This window comes from Etheostoma cragini, chromosome 14, assembly GCF_013103735.1.
Source record: "Etheostoma cragini isolate CJK2018 chromosome 14, CSU_Ecrag_1.0, whole genome shotgun sequence".
In the NCBI taxonomy this organism is placed as follows: Eukaryota; Metazoa; Chordata; class Actinopteri; order Perciformes; family Percidae; genus Etheostoma; species Etheostoma cragini.
The window spans coordinates 19,001,407-19,018,844 of record NC_048420.1 but is presented as its reverse complement, the minus strand read 5'-3'; the positions used below and the strand labels follow the sequence as shown (position 1 = coordinate 19,018,844).

At 40.9% G+C, this 17,438-nt stretch overlaps 2 protein-coding genes across 3 annotated transcripts in view; both read left to right on the top strand.

Moving 5' to 3' along the window:
• ncdn (neurochondrin) overlaps positions 1 to 1,261 on the top strand; it is a 5,585-nt gene extending 4,324 nt beyond the window's left edge. The window contains exon 8 of the mRNA XM_034891509.1: positions 499 to 1,261. Within this exon, the coding sequence (XP_034747400.1) occupies positions 499 to 917 (419 nt within the window). The 3' untranslated portion in view covers positions 918 to 1,261. The remainder of the gene's footprint in view (positions 1 to 498) is intronic.
• A 668-nt stretch (positions 1,262 to 1,929) lies between these two features.
• Positions 1,930 to 16,151, top strand: tfap2e (transcription factor AP-2 epsilon). 2 transcript variants are annotated; one of them, XM_034891510.1, is made up of 7 exons: positions 1,930 to 2,215; positions 4,338 to 4,778; positions 6,821 to 6,875; positions 10,260 to 10,491; positions 12,800 to 12,918; positions 13,408 to 13,546; positions 14,653 to 16,151. In XM_034891510.1, exons 1-7 carry the CDS (start codon positions 2,177 to 2,179, stop codon positions 14,912 to 14,914), a joined length of 1,287 nt encoding a protein of 428 aa, XP_034747401.1. In that variant the 5' UTR covers positions 1,930 to 2,176; the 3' UTR covers positions 14,915 to 16,151. The 2 variants fall into 2 exon arrangements, with proteins under 2 accessions (XP_034747401.1, XP_034747402.1); XM_034891511.1 differs by lacking the exon at positions 1,930 to 2,215 and adding an exon at positions 2,757 to 3,013 and having other exon boundaries at positions 14,653 to 16,149.
• The last annotated feature ends 1,287 nt before the right edge of the window (positions 16,152 to 17,438 follow it).

Sequence of the window (17,438 nt, the reverse complement as noted above, 5' to 3'; positions counted from 1 at the left end):
GCAGGAATTTGTCATAGGTCGTACTCAAACCTTGGACCTCTGCGTTGAGGCGTAAACCTCTCATGCATGTGTGTGCCTGCTCTACCAACTGAGCCAACCCAACCGCCACTTTGTACCCATTTGTTTTCCAGTTGTGTTCAACATTAACTCTTGCCAGTGATTAATTACATGCAACAATACCCTCCGTGCAGTTTGTGTGTCTGTATTTAAATGTTATTGTAATTCCACAGTGGACTACAGCAAACCTACAATTTTGTTTTAGTGCTTGTATTTGTATTTAAGCCCTTTTCACAGCAGACATTATGACATCACAGGCATTAGCAGTAACATTAACAATGGCTTTGTTCTCTTCAAATGTCCCAGTGGGCCCTGTGGCAGTGAGCCAGTGAGCTACCACAGCACCAGGACTTTGAAATAGAAGCAGCTACATGGAATTCAGCCAGTATTCATTTCATTATTTACACCTGTGTTTTTCTTCCTTACTTTTTTATTTTCCAGGCTCAGTTGAAGCCAGCCAGAGGCGACTCTTCTCTACAGCTCTCCGGTTCCTGCGCAGCGCCCTGGACTCTAGCGCCAGCCCCGGTCCGGTTAAGGTGAGCCTCAGCTGGGAGGAGAGTTGGGACGAGGCTGCAGAGCTCTGGAGGTTGTGTCTGCAGGCTCTGGGAGGCTGCGCTCGCGCCCAGCCCTGGATTGCCACCCTGGTCAGAGAGGAAGGTTGGCTCAAACACACACTTATCATGCTGAGTCAGTGTAGCGCACTACCTGACAAGCACACACAGGAGGCGCTAGAGGAAGCACTGTGCGCCATGGCAGACCAGTGCCCAGTCTGTAAAGTGGAGATTGGAGACATGATGAAAAATGATAAAGGAGCTTTGATCTGTATGAGGAACCTGAAGAAGTCAGTGGGAGTGAAGTGAAACCAAACTGCTGCTGACAATGTGCTCTGTTAATGGAGTAATTTTCAAAAATGAAGTAATAAAGGAGAGCCGTTACTGAAGCCAAACGTGTGTTTATTACTTGTACCAATCTGACATTATACAAATTCCTGTTGCCCCATACTTTTTTGTAAGGAAGAGATGAAAGGCCCACGATGCTGCTGGTGTTGTGATATTTGCAAGTGAGCTTGCACTGAAACTTATGAACACATCTTTTCTGTAATGTAATGCAAATGTTTAGACAGATGTGTTCTGAAAAGACACAGTGTCTTACATGTCAATTGTGAAATGCTAACATCTTTAATAAAGAGCTATTTTGTTAAAAATGTTGTTTGTTTTTAAGTCGAGTCCAGGTATTAAATAACAAGACTGCTACTCTGGCCTGAAGTTCTTACCCAGTTTTGTATACATAAATACATATGATAAAAGTGATCAAAGCTAACAAACCAGGATGTCACAGCTGGCTCCTGTTAAGGTGGAGAAGGGTTCCTGTAGTTGATCTAAGAGTCCTCTTTCCTATGAACTACCACAAGATGGCGCATTGAGACTCGTTTGGATATAATGTGGCTTGAGGTTCTGGACACACTCCACCTCTGTACAATTTGTAGAGGGAGATGTAAGTGTATAACTTTGAAGTGTTTTTTTTCTCATTTTTTTCTTGTTTAAGTCCCTCCCCCAACTCTGCTTCCTGATTTAGATTTAGGAAAAACAACTAGTTTTTTTACGCAGAGAAATGTTAGAGAAAGCATTATAAAGTAATAAAAAAAAAAGTATGTGTGTATTCTGTTACAAACAGTACTTTCGTTAAAAACGTTGTAGAAAAGTAACTCATCTCAATAAAATATGAAATATAAGTTCATGTGTATTGTTTTGCAGGTATGTGGATAACTATATTTCTCAGTTTAGAATATCTTAATGGTGACCTACATCAAAAAAATGAAAAGCCTCGGTGATTCATGTTTTGTGATTATCGCCATCTTCAACATTTCATCCCTGATCCTATAGTGGTCCAGGCACAAACCGTGAAAAGTTTTTAGTTACCCCCCTGCGACTCCTGTCACCTCCCGCCCTTTTCTTCTTTTTACCCCCCTCCCCAACACCCATCCATACAAACTCCTGCATCATCTCTCAAACTAACTCACTCCTCTCTGTACCTTCAGCCGGTCTCCTCTCCATCCACCGCGTCACATTAACCCCTCCGCTGCAGCTTGACAACCAGACTGATAGCCCCCGGCACCACCATGCTCTGGAAATCCAGAACCAAAACTGACGTTCTGCAGGTACTTTTTTTTTCTTCTGTTTTCATTGGTACACTTGTATCTTTTAGCAACTTTAGGTCTGTAATGTCTATCCTCATTGTGTAAAAAGTTGCACATGTTGGGCCCGTAGGCTTGTTTTTAAAAGAAGATGAGGAAAATATTTGGAGAAATTTGATTTATTTGAAGTGTAAAGCTGATAAAAATCCTAAGCTTGTAACTAGAGAGACCATGATATCCGCGACTGTAGTCTTCACCTGGACGTTAAAAATGTGAGAATATGATTTTCTTGTTTAAAGGATTTTTGTTGAGATGCTTCTTGAATAAACATAGAGGAAATTGTAAAATCTTTCTGGGTGCGCAAAGTCTAGAATATGATTGAGTACCTTTTATTTTTAAACCTAACAAACAATGAATGTAAAAGTACAGTGTGTGTGTGTGAATTAACGCAGGATAATTGAATGAATATATCTCTTTAAGAGAAAGAGACCCTGACGACCCCTCCCCTCATTCTGCCGGGTGCGCGCAAAACCTATAAGTAGTGCGCTCATGGAGAGTCTGTAGGACTCTGTGTGTGTTGTGCGCGTGTGTGTGTGTTTCTGACAGCAGCTTTTCATCTGCGCGTAAAGACATCCGTTAAACAGAGAGAAGGAAAAGTAAATAACACCTTTGAATTTAATGGACCGTTAAAAACAGCCTGGAGTACATACCGGAGCATTTGGTGACATCTTTCAGTCGTTGGAAACCTGCGCACCCTGTTGAATTTTAAATTTGGGTGAATTCAGAGAAGTCCAGATGTTAATCCACACCTATTCGGCTATGGTGAGTTTAATAGAGACTAGTGTTTTTACGCTATTTGGACTGCTGGTGTCTGTTCATTACTCAATTTAAGAGAAAGAGTTTATTTTCTCTCCGAGTGTCAGTAGACTGAGTCTGAAAGATGCGCACAATGTGCTATCATTAATTTTCGGGTAAATTAGGTTTAAAGAAATACTTTATGATTTACGTGTTGCATTTTTAAACGTGTGATATCAACTGTCAGCTTGCACAGTATCTGCTTATGATCCTAATTTTTTTTTTTTGGCCGACAAGTGAATACACTTTTTTTTTAAACGGTGTTCTTTGCTCTCCAGTAGAATCATAAGGGTCAAGTGTCCGTACTTCCCAATGAGCCTTTCTGACACGGAGTTTAGTGTTGCGGCGCCGCGCATATGTTCGCGGAGATGGTCTTTGTCTGCACAGTGTCACAGCCAGTGAGACCGACTGACAGTGAAATGTCCACTCGCTGCACAAACTGTGACATGTCGAGACAGAGTAGTAGTCCATCTGTCTGGAGGAGTGTTATTGCGTTTTACAACCTTAACTATACACTTTGTTAGACTAAAATGATGGACACACAACTTTTGAAGTGTGGGTGATGACAAATATATGTGTGCTTTAACCTGGCAGCGGGCCTCTCTGCCTGGCAGATAATGGACATTGTTCCACAATAACAGCATTGATCTGGGTGACCCAGCTTTAAAAAATCCAATTTTAACAGGATGCGTTCTAGCAGAAATGTAGGCTAGTGGATTACATGTTTTTACACATGCATTCTGTTACATGAGGGAATACACTTCTAAAGTCACATTAAGATCCCATTAAGTTTTCTACATCTTGTCAGTCTGAATAAACCTCTTTCATTTTCACTTGTGGGGTCAATGTGGTTTTGTTGACACTATGACAGATTATTTACAGATGTAACCCCCCTCCCGGAGCAGGGTATTGTTGTGCATTACCTGTCCTTTATGCAGTTTCTTGGTGGCCGTGACCTTCCTGACACTGTTCAGCAGCGATGCCAAAGGCGTCTTCTGCCGGTGCGCATCACTTCAAGCACTGCTGCTATTTCCAACCATCTAATAAAAAATAGAAATACATTTATTCGTGGGTTATTGCTGTTTTGTTTTATATTTAACTCGTCTTCATATATTTTTAGTTTCTGATTTGTTCTTTTAGTTTTTTAAATAATTACTATATTTCCCGGAGCTTATAACTTTTGAAATCTAACATTTGATGAAATAGTCAGTGTAGTGTTGCACCCTTGGGATAACAGTTTGATTCAGACTTTGAGCTCCCGATATGAAGTAAACTTATACATTTTCTGCAGGACCGGGCAGACGGACTAAGCGGCTCCTCGCCGAGCGGGCGACTCTCCCAGCTGTCCTCCCTGAACCAGGCCGCTTACTCCTCGGCTCCCCCGCTCTGCCACACTCCGGCCTCTGACTTCCAGCCTCCGTACTTCCCTCCCCCTTATCCCCAGTCCTCCCTGCCATACTCCCAAAGCCAGGACTCATATTCCCACCTGTCAGACCCCTACACCTCCATCAACTCCATCCATCAGCATCAGCAAGTGGCATGGCACTCGCAGAGGTCGCGCTCCGACGACGGGGGACTCCTTTCACAGTCGCATCGGGCTCTGAGCCTCGACCCCCGGCGGGAATATGCAGCTGTCCCTCGGCTGCTGCACGGTCTCGGAGAAGGTGCTGCCGCTCTCGGGGACGGTCCTCTCGGGATGCAACTGGGACATCACGGCCTGGACGATATTCAGGTGACTTTATTTATGTATTTATTTTGGCTTTCCATCCTTTAGTTGCGGTATCGTTGGCGCTGCGTTCTGGGAAGACCGTGCGTAAAAGTCACTTGGTATCCAATCAGTGCGCACAAACATGAGTTCTATTAAACAAAATCTCATCTGAGCTTTTTTGACTCTTTATGTTTCTCTATTCCAATGCCGTTATATTAACCTAATGCCATAGAAAATAAGTGCAAACATTTCTCTAATACTTAAAAAAAAAAAGACGTGGTTGTTTGCAAGTGGCCCTTAAGGCAATTTATCTCCCATTTCCTTCAAAAGCCACACATCATGATGAATATAGCACACATTAATCAAATATATTTTAAGTAAACACATTTAATTAACGACTGCTACATGTTATTGATAATTTCATAAATTTTGAATGTTTAACCTGTTATTTTTTTTTTTAACTACTGGAGAACTGTATGTTATTTTATCTGAATTTACCATTTAAAAAAATCACAAGAGCAGTTTTGTTGTCTGATATCCAAAAAAGAAGGAAAACTTTGCAATTCCTAGGCTTCTGTTGAAGTGAGAGGTCAGCCCTGAAATTTCTGCAACAATATTAGAAATGTTTTATTTTCTCTTCAAAATTTGATTATATTTACATGAACAAATATGAATGAAGAAAACTAAATTAGACAACGATCCTCTATTTTGTCAAGTGTGAATTGTTGATGGCCTGTTGGTTGAATACGTATTTTTAAGAATTTATGAGCCAGACACGTGTTTCATAAAAAAATGAGTTTAATGAAAAGAATCCTACTTTATATATGGGATTACAATAGGAGGAAGTAGTATGATTTGTGTTGACTGAATGAAAATAATAAATATTTTTCTGAGTTTTTAAGATTTTAGATCTATAAAAAATACTTTTTTGGGGGGGGACATTTGCCCGTCTTGTTATTGGTCAGGGTTTTCATGCAGTATCCGAAGTTTCGCTCAAAGACAAATTGATTGTGCAGCCTTTTGCTTTCTGCAGGTTTTTTGGGAGAAGAATAGTTTCTATGGTTTATTGAGCAGTCAGCTTCCCTGCAGCAGGTGCAGCTGCAGACGCTGTTTGTTGCCTCGTCGCAGAAAAACACACCGAGACCAATTGATGTGCACGGTCATTAATAGAAAAGAAACGTTAGAGAGGAGCGCCAGGCAAGGAGTCAACCCGGGCATGTTACTGTTAAACGCTCCCACTTGACAAGGACCTTTATTTGATTAATGGATTATATCCTTCGCGTTTGAATCCTCTTATAAATACACCACAAAGGAAACATCCGAGAATCGCACAGCAAGACAATTTCATCCTCAGTGAATGAAAAGATCAAATCATCTGAAAATGCTTTAATTACATTTTTGAATCGGTGAACTGCGGTGGCTGTTTCTGTTTAATATTAAAGCATATTTTCTTTATTCACATGTAACGTTTACCTAAGCATAGTGAAAGAAATTTCTTTTTTTAAATGTTTTTGACATATTGGAAATTATTACATTTCTACGCAAAACATAACATTAATACAAACGTAACAGTTTAAATAATGATGGTATTTCTTTAATTGTAATTTTAATAAATATAAGATTTGTGTTATTTGAAAATTATAAGAGGCAGCTTTTCTTGTCCAAATGAATGATTTATTAACCCACCAATAAACTCGGAAATAACACAAATGTTTATATGATTCTACAAATTTAAACATTAAATGGCAAGCTGTGTAATAATATGAACAAACTGTTTAAAATGTAAAATCATCAGTCAAAACTTCCATTTACCATCGGTCCTGCTTTCCATCTGCACAAATAAACTAAATCAAATAAGAGTAGCCTAATATATTTTTTTATTTACTCAGATATAGATAGTTGTTCATATGTGCTGCGAGGGAAAACCTAACGTTGGACAGTCCATCTTGTTTGGCCTGAGAGAGAAAAGCTGTGTGTGAGCGTGTATTTTAGTGTGTATATAAATGTGCATTTTGGGTCTGAGGCCGGTGGATAAATGATAGTGACTGTCTGTCTGTCTGACACAGGGAATGGAGGAAGGATCAGCCCTGGGCATCCTCGACCACTCTGTCATTAAAAAAGGTAAGAGGTGGGAGAGCTGTGTGTGTGTGTGTGTGTGTGTGTGTCTAAGTGTGTGTGTCTGTGTGTGTGTGTGTCTCTAAGTGTGTGTGTGTCTGTCTAAGTGTGCACCTATATAATTGTGCTATACATGCTGAAGGGGGTTTTGTGTTTAGGAGCAACACCAGGCTCTCTCTCTTTCTCTCTCTATCGCTGACACACACACACACACACACACACACACACACACTATAAATAATTCTGTTTTGCTATTTCATTTGAAGTCAAGAAGTCCTCTAATACTCAGCTGCAGACTTCACCCCAAAGGCACACATTCTTAATGAACTGTTCATGGTCATATGAGAGAGAGAGAGAGAGAGAGAGAGAGAGAGAGAGAGAGAGAGAGAGAGAGAGAGAGAGAGAGAGAGAGAGAGAGAGAGAGAGAGAGAGAGAGAGAGAGAGAGAGGGATTAGAATGATGAGGTGGGGAGAAGTGGGGCAAAGAAGAAAACTGAGGGGAACATGATAAAAGAGGAGTTGTGGGGACATTTGCAGAGTATCACTCTAATATTACGACTCTGAGTTGCAGGAAACACAGGGGCACGATTAGAAAAATCATGTTGGATTTGTTGCTGGTGGAGCGTAATTCTGTGAAATCCTTGCCTGATATGATAGACGGGCCTGTTTGGGTGTGTAGTGCTGCAGCAACAAAAAAATTTGAACGTTTGCTCTGAAACCATGCTAAAGATGACACCTAGTGTGTTACAAACTGAATGACAGCATAACATGTAATGTGCTTTTGCTTATTTTAGAAATAACGAACAAATGTGCATTTTGTACATTATCCATTCACATTTTGAATACATTTAGGCATCTTAATTCTAAATATCCAAACCCCTTGCTGACCTGAACCTCTCATTGCCATTACGTTTTTTAAGACATGGATTTAATTCTCCAAATCAGGTCCCTGAGGAAGAGGAGGCACATAGTACGAATATCTAGCTCAACTCAAACTGCAAAACCAGCAGTCATTTGATTAAGTGACAGTGATTCCACTTGTTTGCCAAACGCTTAGAATTGATCAATTACCACAGCGAGACTTTCACCGTCAAGCACTTACAGAATAGCAGATAGTAGAGCAAACCTAAAGCCCTCATGAATAAGAAAATCCAATAGGGAGAAGAGAACGTGAAAGAATATAGGAAAAAAAGACACGGAAAAAGGGGGGAGATAAAGAGTGGGAGGCACAGCAGAGAGAGTCAAAGATGATAACAGAAAGAAAGAAAGAGAGGGAGGGGCAGTAAAATGACAAAGGAGAAAGAGAGAGAGCTTGAGAGGAAACTCTGCTGCTCTGTGGCCTTGCCGGCTGGCTGATCAGCTGCTTGTGAATGAGAGGATTTTAAGAGATTCTTTCAGTCTGCATTGCACAGCAGGGCGTTGTAACGAGGCCACCCTCCACCCAAAGAGTGCAAGGGGAGATCCCACGTTTCACTGTACAGTTATCCAGATTTATTTCTTTTAAAAGGAGAGAGAGAAAGGAAAATTGCAGAGCCATCGGGATTTGAGAGACTACAGAGAGAGAGAGAGAGAGAGAGAGAGAGAGACAGACAGTTCAAATAAGAATGTTGACATTGTAGGTTCATGTCGCTCATTCTTACAAACACCTTTATTGACTTCATTAATTTCCTAGCTCACCTTAAAGGGCTGTTTCTCCCAAATTACAAGAAAAACATGTTTCAGGGTGGGGGACTTTGTTTCATGTCATTGCACATTTCTCTCCTCTCGATTTCTGTTATCTCTCTACTGTCGACTTATTAATAAACACATTAAATTTCCTTTTAAGACACATACTATTTATCTTTCTTAGCTTTTGTGGTGTCCACTCATGCTGATAGGTTTGGTTTCATTTGTTTAGGTTGTCCAGTTTTCTGCCTCCACAACACTGAATGGGATTTTATTTTGAGGTCCTCACAGCATTAAAACCTCCCATTCAAAATATGCAACAGCTAGTCATTGTTGTGAATACTGTTTACCAATAAACTCAGTTTTTTTAACAGTTTTTTATTAGTACTATTTCCTCAGCCATTTTTCAGAAATCAATATTTTTAGAAATACATTTTTTTTAATTCCTTTTTATTGGGGTGAAGGCAGAAAACATCAGTATTTCAAAACCTAGGCACAAAAAACAAATGCATCTGCTTGGCTAGGGATCACTAGAGGTGAATGAAAAATCTTTTGGATGACTATGAGCCCAGAAATGAAGTCCAAAAACAGCCCCATAAACCAATGAGGTAGAGCTCTATTTATCCTTTCTATCCTTGCTAGAAATTGTGGTCCTCATAAGTATAGAAGTAGATCAACACACATTTATCTACAACAAGTTTCCAGATGAATGCATGAATACAGTTTTTGACAGTTCATTGTAAACTGCTTTGGATTCACTAAAATATACATAAAAAGGCAATGGTGTTTCTTTCTGAAGGAGGTGTAAGCATTTAAACACTACACACAACCAGAAACATAAACAACAGATTAGAGGCATGACACTGACACACATGCACACGCACACACAGACAGACAGACAGACAGACAGACACAAAGGGGTTGCTTCCTTTCAATCCTCTCAATTCAGAGGATTTCTGCCAACACTACTGCAGATTCAGTTAATTTAGGATTTAAGATTAAGACTCCAAAGATAATTCCATCAACACAAATTATCCCCATTAAAAGAAGACATAACAAAGGTTGAAAAGCCAAACAGACTTTGGTCTAAATGCCAACAGAAATCATTATTAGTAAGTGAAAGACCTTGTAATATCAGTGCTGCAACAGGTATTCTGTCTAACTAACAATTCAAGGTGATGCTTCTTAAAAAAGGCCCTGTTGCTCTTAAACTCCTAAAGTGGTTGGAAAAGTCTTCAGGCGATTGGCTTCGAGCCCCCTCCTCCTCTCAAACCAGACATACAGAAAAACACATCCCAAAGGTTTACCAAAGTGCAGAAAAGTGAGTGTGAATAGAGCTCTTGAAAGTGAGAAATAAAGCTATTTAAGAATGCGGAGTTAAAACACAACCACCTGCAGTTTAAACAACAGAATCAACAAGCAGCTCTCCAGAATTAGAGCTGCCGACGCAGGGGAGAACATCACACTGAATAGATTAATCAGGAGAGGAGGAGCATGCTGTCACACTGTCATTCACACAAAACGATTGTCTTTGCAGACGACATATGTTAAGATTGATGATTCCCCTTTGCATCTCGTTTTTGTCACTGGTAAACTTTTTGCAGCTTTGATTTTCAAATTTTTGTTTGACACAAATAATGTAAAGAGCCTAAAACATGTAAAGTTTGCATGCAAAAAAGTCTGAACTTTCTTTTTTTCTTTTTTACCTCTTTTATTTCTCTCCTAGTTCCCATCCCGTCCAAGCTAAACGGGTCATCCCTTTCAATCTTGTCCCTCGGTAAGGAGGGTCTCGGTATGGGAGCCGTGTCCAACCCAGCCGAGGTCTTCTGTTCGGTCCCGGGTCGCCTCTCGCTTCTCAGCTCCACCTCCAAGTACAAGGTGACTGTCGGGGAGGTGCAGCGACGCCTCTCTCCACCTGAGTGCCTCAACGCCTCTCTGCTGGGTGGAGTCCTGCGCAGGTGAGAGGAACATGGGGAATGAAGAGGGTGTGATATAGTTTTTAAGAGCTTGCTTTTTTAACTCCAAGCCTTCACTTAAAGACAAAAATATCTCTTAAATTAGTAACTCCAGACCATATCGGACTTTTCTCAACTCTTTGCTGTTATACTAGCGAGTTTGACCTCATTAAGCCTCTAAACATTGTTAAAATGCATCATTGTGAGAAGAGAAAATATTTCTTTGGTTGAACTGTCATAGTTTATATGTACGTATGTATAAGTGGGTTAACTAGACTTGGAATCCAAGCGCCTGATGTAATTCAGATCTTGAGACTCACTAACACTGCAACAATTGTGATTACAAACTTTACCATAATGATCAAAAGACAACACCATCAAAGAGGGTTTTTGGAAGCCTCCACTAACCTTTATATTGCATTTTTAATCGGATTGTTTTACTGCACAGAGGTGCTTCTTTATGGCTAAAAACAGGAAGGCTGTGCTGTTCTTCTAGGGCAAAAGAAGCTTTCAGGAGGTTTCAGGCTCCCGTAGACTGTGGATGGAGTTTGAGGAAAAAAACATGTATCCCTTTTTAGTCCAGTGAATGAGAAAAAACAAGATGCAGAGTTGAATTAAAATGTAGTCTTAACTCAGTCGCATGAACAACACTGCAGGGCAGAGATAGAAGCTACCAAAAACATCTTGTTTTTCATTGAAGTTTACAAATGTAACAAAAATAATGTAACAAAGACAAACTGAAAATACTGCACATTGCACCTTTAAGCTTAGGAATCAGACTGCTTCCTTATTGAATTTGTGTGTATAGATTTTAGGCAAAATAATTTAAAGGTCCCATGGCATGAAAATTTCACTTTATGAGGGTTTTTAACATTAATATGAGTTCCCCCGGCCTGCCTATGGTCCCCCAGTGGCTAGAAATAGCGATAGGTGTAAACCGAGCCCTGGGTATTCTGGTCTGCATCAGAGAAAATAAAAGCTCAGATGGGCCGATCTGGAATCTTGCTCCTTATGAGATCATAAGGGCCAAGGTTACCTCCCCTTTCTCTGCTTTGCCCGCCCAGAAACTGTGGCCCGCCCATGAGAGAGAGACATCATGGCTTTCAAACGAGGAAAGTGGCAGTTTGTTAAGGCCAAACCCCCCAGCCTCCACCGTGCCCCCCCCCCCTCTCTCCTCCTCAAAAGCTACAGACTCAGAAATGGCACACACTAAGGAAAGCAGATTGTGGGACTGGCTTTCATTCTGCACTAAGGCTGAATTTTGGGAAGGAGTCTTCATCTATGGTATTAGGGAACCACTAAGGTCTGTACTGTATAAAAGCATCCAAAGAGCACCATGTCATGGGACCTTTAAACCACGCGACAGGGACTCTTGGTGTGAAGGTGGTCTACTCCATTTTCCTAAAGCTTTTTAGAATAAGAGAGCTTTAAGTGAACTAAAGGGCCAGAGCTGAGGATCCAAAATGGGTCATGGGACTAAATCACAAGAGAAGCAATGTGGTTTAATGAACCACCGCCTCGGGGCAAGAGAACAACTTTATGATTCGGGTTGCCGGCTGAAATACTTTAAGAGGAGATAATTAAAAGATCTAAAGGGTAGTAAATATTGTAAACCTCCTCAGAGGAGACATACAGCTACCCCACGGATAATAAATCACTGCCTATCATTTTGAGGTATTTGTACTTCTTTACTCCGCTACAATTATTTGACAGCTGTAGTTACTGGTTACTTTGGATATTAAGAATTAACATATGAAGTAAATGATCAGTTTAAAAAAAATACATTGCATTTTTACAGATTCACCACCCAACATTATATAAAGTAATTAAAATAAGCTCCACCTTAACCAGCTACAACAGGGAAATGCTACTTCCACATTAATACATGAAACCTTATATTCCAATAATAAAAAATATAACAATATACCAATAACAGAGGCTGTTTTCTAAATAACAAGTACTTTTACTTTTGATAACTACACTGATAAGTACATTGTATTACATTTATGTATAAATAAATATTGAAATGTTCTTAAATTTAGATATTTAAGATTAAAGAAAGGGTTAAGAACAGGCAAAAGCAAATAAAGCACCCGCCAAAAACACCAAAAAATACAAGACACTATCAGTGTTGACAGAGAACATACTGTAGGGAGATTTAAGCTTCACATTCACTTACATAAATGCACATACACACAAATGCACACAGCCATAGACACAGGGATACAAAAAAACACCACTACAAAACTCACTCACACACACACACACACAAGGACCATCTCCTAAAACTGCTCTCTCTGTCTCCCCTCAGGGCAAAGTCAAAGAATGGTGGCCGCTGTCTGAGAGAGCGTCTGGAGAAAATTGGCCTCAACCTGCCCGCCGGGCGACGCAAGGCAGCCAACGTCACTCTCCTAACATCTCTAGTGGAGGGTAGGGACACACACACACACACACACACACACACACACACACACACACACACACACACACACACACACACACACACACACACACACACACACACACACACACACACACACAGAAATATCCACGCATGAGCAGACGGGAATAAACAAGTCATAGCATGGGTGGATGCATGCATGGATGGTGTCATTTGAAAAAGCTAAGGCCGCTTCACAAAGCCAAAGAGCAGTGAACTGTTTGAGTAGTGAAAGTGAGAAAAATTTCCGCATTTTTGTCTCTTGACCTGACCTGACCGGAGCAGTTACAGCAGTCTTTTAAATGTGTATCGGGTATAAATATGGATTATTATCTGATATGAAATCTAAACTGGAGCACTGACATTTGACTCTTAAATAGACAGAAGTAGAGCTGCTTTTTGTCTAACTAATACAGAAGACTATCCCTTTGTGTTCTAGTTGGCTCTGTTCTAATTGAAACACTCCCCTCCTCCTCCAGGTGAGGCCGTCCATCTGGCGCGGGACTTTGGTTATGTCTGTGAGACAGAGTTTCCAGCCAAAGCCACAGCTGAGTATCTGTGCAGGCAGAGCGAACCGGACCAGCTCCCAACACGGCGCAGTATGCTGCTCGCCACCAAGTGAGTGCCTCATCCCTCCCGCTGCGCATTTTAAAGGAGCATTCCAATGGTTTTACATGTCAAAGTCAATTTGCCGGTCATGGGGAGTACTAACAGGAGTTTTATCAAGTTGCATCACTTGAGTAATTCCATCGTGGAGTTGTAGCATAAATAAGAAATGTTTTACAAACCAAAGGGCATGGAGTTTGAAAGATGTGAGCATTGACCAGACAGGGAGGGTCGAACAAAAAATGCTTTTAAGCTGCATTATGGGAAGTGGAGGATTCAGCATTTTTGGTGCTTGAACAACACTGGTGAGTAAAAGTTCAGGTGATTTTGTCTTATGCTGCTTCAGTCTCTTGTGGGTCGTGCAACTTAAAAAAAAGTGCAACACTTAATTGCTGGGGGGCCTCTTTAAGAGTCATTCAGGACAGTTAGTGCTTCCAAATCCATGCCAAATGCTGATAGAATTAACTATTGTAAAATAACAAGCAAGAACTATATGTAAATGCTTTGGTTATATCAAGAACTTTTATGAATTACAAACTTAATCTGTTTTATAAGAATGTGAGAAAGGTTTACATAAACAAACAGCACCTGACTTACTACCAACCACGCTCCTCCCTCAGCCAGGCTACTGGCAGTCACACAGCCCGCTGCTCACGTTTTGACAAAGAACCAACAAAACAATCTCTCACAGTCCTGTCTCTGTGGTGTTTGGCAGACATCTGAAGGTCCAGCCCGCTTTTGGGTATAGAGGGAGAGTTTAATTAGTACAACAACAATCAGCTGAGACAATAAACTCACCTGGCGCCGCTCTCCTGATCCATCCCCCACCTCTCTCCACTGCTGCTGATTGCAGACCATGCCCACCTCCACAGCCACCTTCACAATACTCTATTTTTTGTAGTCCCACTTTCAATGTCAAAGGTTAGATTTCCAAAACCAAAGTATGAACTTAAATTATGTTCTAGGTGCAATGGCCAAAAGGCAAAAAACTTTATCAAGAAACAAGGCACCTGCACACAGAATAAATGCTCCTAAAATATTATTATTATTATAATATATATTCATTCATCCAAGATTCATAAAATGACAAACTAATGTCTTGTCTTTGTTCTTCTCAGGGAGATCTGTAAGGAGTTTGTGGACATGATGTCCCAGGACCGCTCTCCTCTGGGTGGCAGTCGACCCAACCCCTGCCTGGAGCCTGGCGTCCAGGGAAGCCTCACCCACTTCAGTCTGCTCACCCACGGCTTCGGTACTCCCGCCATCTGCGCCGCACTCTCTGCCTTCCAGAGCTACTTGATGGAGGCGATCAAAATGCTGGATAAAGGAGAGGGTGGAGGGAAGAGCCACCACGACAAGGAGATGAAGCACCGCAAATAGAGGGAGGACAGACAAGATATGTTGATAGATGGATGAGATGAGATGAGAGGCAGAAAGGAAAAGAAAAGTGGGGAAAAGACTAACCGGTGCCCCTCTGCTTCTTTACCTTCGCCTTCAGGATAAAAACTGAGACTTTTACCTCCCAGAAAAAAACCTCTGCAGTCTATCTCATCAAGGAGGCAGGGATCCTGATGATATCTGTACTGTAATGTGTGTCCACAACCACCTCACTCAACATGACGCATGGACCTCTTTTCTCAGTAGCTGGTTTGTGTCATGATGGCGTCTACAAAACATCTCTTCAGGATGAGTACCTACACATGGTTGTATTTATTTCCCCCTCTTTTTTTGTAAACATGTCACCTTTATCTGTGTCATAGAACCCAGCATTTATCAGTCACTTTCTCTCTCACACACACAAACACACACACACACACATTTTTTTTGGACTGAACTCATCTGGGAAGTGTCGTAAAGCCATATCCGAGACAACAACCTGCTCTTTGCTCCTCTTGAACTTTGGGAGACTTTTAACTCTACTTGATTGGACAAACACTGCTTCCATATGTACTTCTTCTTAGTGGCTGGTCATGGGAAATTGAATTCTCTGGGGTCTCTAACAGCGGGGTAAGGAGGAGTCAAAGGCAGCTAAAGGAGATTTAGTTTCTTTTATTTTGAAGTACTAGGTGTTGGTAACTTAAAAACACAAATCATTTTGTACTTTCTGTGTATGTTTATTATTAATGTTATTACTGTTGCTATTATTATTGTATTACGGCATAAATGTAATATATTATTAAAGAATTAAGACCTGATCAGCTTAGTTTCATGACTTTGCTTTTATGTGTTCATTTGGATTATTAGAACAATAAAAAGTAATGGCACCTTCAGGTACCTTTTTAAATGCAACCGCCCATTTCAACTTACTTTAAATCCAACAGTGACAATGGACTTTTATTGTGCTCTTACTGTAAATGCTTCCTCTTTCCATTTGTCGCAATACTATGTTTTATTGATCCCTTTAGGAAAAGTCTATTGTGACTTCAACAGGAAGGTCATAGCGAGGGCTGCAACCAACACTTAATTTCGTTATTGATTGATGTGTCGATTTGTTTAGTTAATTGCTTAGCCTATAAAATGTCAGAAAATAGTGTGAAATGTCCATTACACTTTCTAAGAGCATAATGTCATGTATTCAGTGACCTGGTGTTATCTAACAGTTCAAAACCAAAAGATATTCAATTTACAATTACAACACAATATTAAACAGACAAAAGCAGCCAAAACTAGTAAATGTTTGGCATTTCATTTTCAGGGATGGCAATGTAGCTCTGTCCAGCACTTTGGTCCGGACTAAAATATCTCAACAACAATAACATGGATTGTTATGAAATGTTGAACAGACATTCATGTTTCCTAGAGGATGAATCCTAATGACTTTGGTGATCTTTTGACTTTTCTTCTAGCACTGTTAGCAGGTCCAAGTTTTTACTTATCCAGTGACAATTCTCAACATCGTCTAGATGGGTTTGGACAAAAATTTGAACAGACATTCATGCTTCCTAGAAGATGTACCCAAATGATTCTCTGGCTTTTCCTTCTAGCACCACCATGAGCTTGATATTTGTATATTTGTAAGTATAATATCCCATCAACTACTGCATGAATTGCCTTAAAGTTTGGTACCAAAATTTATGGTTCATGCAGAATTCAAGACATTACCATCATTCCCAGTTGTACTATTGGTTTTGTGCAAAATAGCAAACGTTAGCATGCTAATACGCCAAACTAAGATGGTGATCCCTAACCCTAACACTGGTAATTATCAACATGTTAGCATTGTCACTTTGTGCATATTAGCATAATGAGGTTAGCATTTAGCTGAAAGCTTAAGTACAGCCTCACAGAGCCGTTAGCGGGGCTGTAAACTCTTAGTCTTGTAGCTTGAAAGATCACTTCTACTGTTAATTTAATACTATAAATGTTACATGTCATACACATTCTGTGTGCACCCCAAGAGGCCACTCAAAAAAAACAGGGCCCCTCTATGCATGCAGAGCTCCATCAGGGGCCTAGGGAGACGGTGGCGTCACAGCTGCAACCCTGAACACTGTAGTACCTGGGAGAGCGGAGGTAGCGGAGAGACCCGCAGAGCCCAACAAGCCACACACACCCCAGTTCCCCCTCAACCCATCTGTTCCATATTTCTCCCACCAACCACCTCTCACCTCCCTGCACAGTCCTTCACTTTATTTAACCAGGATTAGATACTCAAGACAATTACCGCTTTCCAGGGACTGCACATACATGTGTCGTCTGCTCGTACACTCTCAAACATCACTCATTTCTACCTCCCTGTATCTCCCTTTCTCTCCTCCAATCTCATTACCCTCCTGTGTCAATTCTCCCCCCATCCCTTCATCTCCCACTCTGTAACCTAACTCCCCCCTCCCCATTCCCCTCACCCGCCTTTCCCCCTATTCTCTGCCTCTATCTGACACTCAGCGGGGCCGCTCTCCGTCTC

Coding starts and splice junctions, on each gene's coding strand:
- tfap2e (XM_034891510.1), top strand. CDS start 2,177: ATGCTCTGGAAATCCAGAACCAAAACTGACGTTCTGCAG. Junction 2,216..4,337: donor CCAAAACTGACGTTCTGCAG/GTACTTTTTTTT, acceptor CATTTTCTGCAG/GACCGGGCAGACGGACTAAG. Junction 10,492..12,799: donor CTGGGTGGAGTCCTGCGCAG/GTGAGAGGAACA, acceptor GTCTCCCCTCAG/GGCAAAGTCAAAGAATGGTG.